Source organism: Crocuta crocuta, unplaced genomic scaffold, assembly GCF_008692635.1.
Source record: "Crocuta crocuta isolate KB4526 unplaced genomic scaffold, BGI_CrCroc_1.0 scaffold115, whole genome shotgun sequence".
NCBI classification, from domain to species: domain Eukaryota; kingdom Metazoa; phylum Chordata; class Mammalia; order Carnivora; family Hyaenidae; genus Crocuta; species Crocuta crocuta.
In genome coordinates this window covers 7,878,010-7,879,182 of record NW_027530575.1, presented here as the reverse complement: position 1 = coordinate 7,879,182, position 1,173 = coordinate 7,878,010, and the positions used below count along the sequence as shown (strand labels likewise).

The 1,173-nt window shown below is 65.0% G+C and overlaps 1 protein-coding gene across 1 annotated transcript in view; it reads left to right on the top strand.

Moving 5' to 3' along the window:
- The first annotated feature begins 626 nt into the window (after nt 1-626).
- ICAM1 (intercellular adhesion molecule 1) overlaps nt 627-1,173 on the top strand; it is a 9,386-nt gene continuing 8,839 nt past the window's right edge. The window contains exon 1 of the mRNA XM_077767935.1: nt 627-748. Coding sequence (XP_077624061.1) covers nt 682-748 — 67 coding nt within the window. The 5' untranslated portion in view covers nt 627-681. The remainder of the gene's footprint in view (nt 749-1,173) is intronic.

Below are 1,173 nucleotides of genomic sequence, written 5' to 3'. Positions count from 1 at the left end.
GAGCCCTCACCCCCAGCTTTCGCGGACCCTCGCATGTGACCAGGCTTGCTCCTGCCGCTTCTTGGGAAATGTGTCAGCTGGGCGGGGACTTGCCCCTTGCGGGAAGGGCACCCTTGACGGAGAATGCCTCGAAGCGATTCCTGGGTCACCCTAAAGACGGAGCGGCCACTTGGTTAAAGAGGCCTGCCTGCGCTGGGGAGTCAGGAGGGTTCGAATCCCCTCGCAGCTCGGGGGCTTGGTTTACCCCTCTGTGGAATGGACACAATAACAGTCCCTACCGTCCAGGGTAGTTGGCGGAACTCAGTAGAGCGCTGCGAGCAGCGCAACCGCAGAACCGCGGTGAGCCCGGCCCCGGGTCGGGACCTCTAGCACCACGAGCAGCCCCCTCCCCACACACACCCCCCTCCCCGAGCCCGCCCGGCCGCTGCGCCCCTCATTGCCTCAGTTCGGAAATTCCAGCGCTCGGGCGGCCAACGAGGGGGGACAACGCGACTAAGGCTCGGCACTTTTTCAATCCGGAAATGCCGGAGCCCTCGTTCCGGAGGGGAAGGCGTAAGATTTCCGGGAAAGTAGCGCCGCCCCTCTGCCCCCCGGACCCGGCCAATATAAAAGGCCCGCCAGCCGTGGCCATGCGCCAGTCTGTGCCGCCGCAGGTCTTTGTCCGCCCGGCATCGGCGCGCTATGGCTCTCGCCGCCGTCCGTCCCGCGCTGCCCGCGCTCCTGGCCCTCATCGGAGCTCTGCTCCCAGGTGAGTCGGGGGGAGCGGGGGCTGCCGTCGGGCCCGCTCCCGGGATCCCGGCTGCGCCCTGGACGCACTGGGAGGACCGGCTGGGGACAAGCCCCAGTCGTCCTTAGGTAGCTGTTTATGGGAAGTTTGGGGCTAGAGCCACGGGTTGAAAGTCAGCAGCCGTGGGTTCGAATCCAGACCCTGTATCACTTCCATGCGATGCCTCAAGTTATAGGTGGAGGCTCCCAGGCCTCAGTTTCTCAGCTGTACGGTGGAGAACGTAATAGCGGCCCCCTCGAAATGGTTGTGTCCTGGCCGAATGCCACGCCTGGCTCCAGGACTCGGTCGGATTGTGTGGCGACGAGTCCCGTGCCAAGCTGAGTAGGCTGGGGACCCCCCTCGCAACACACTCCATTCTGTTCCTCGTCCCTCCTGCATATCTCCCC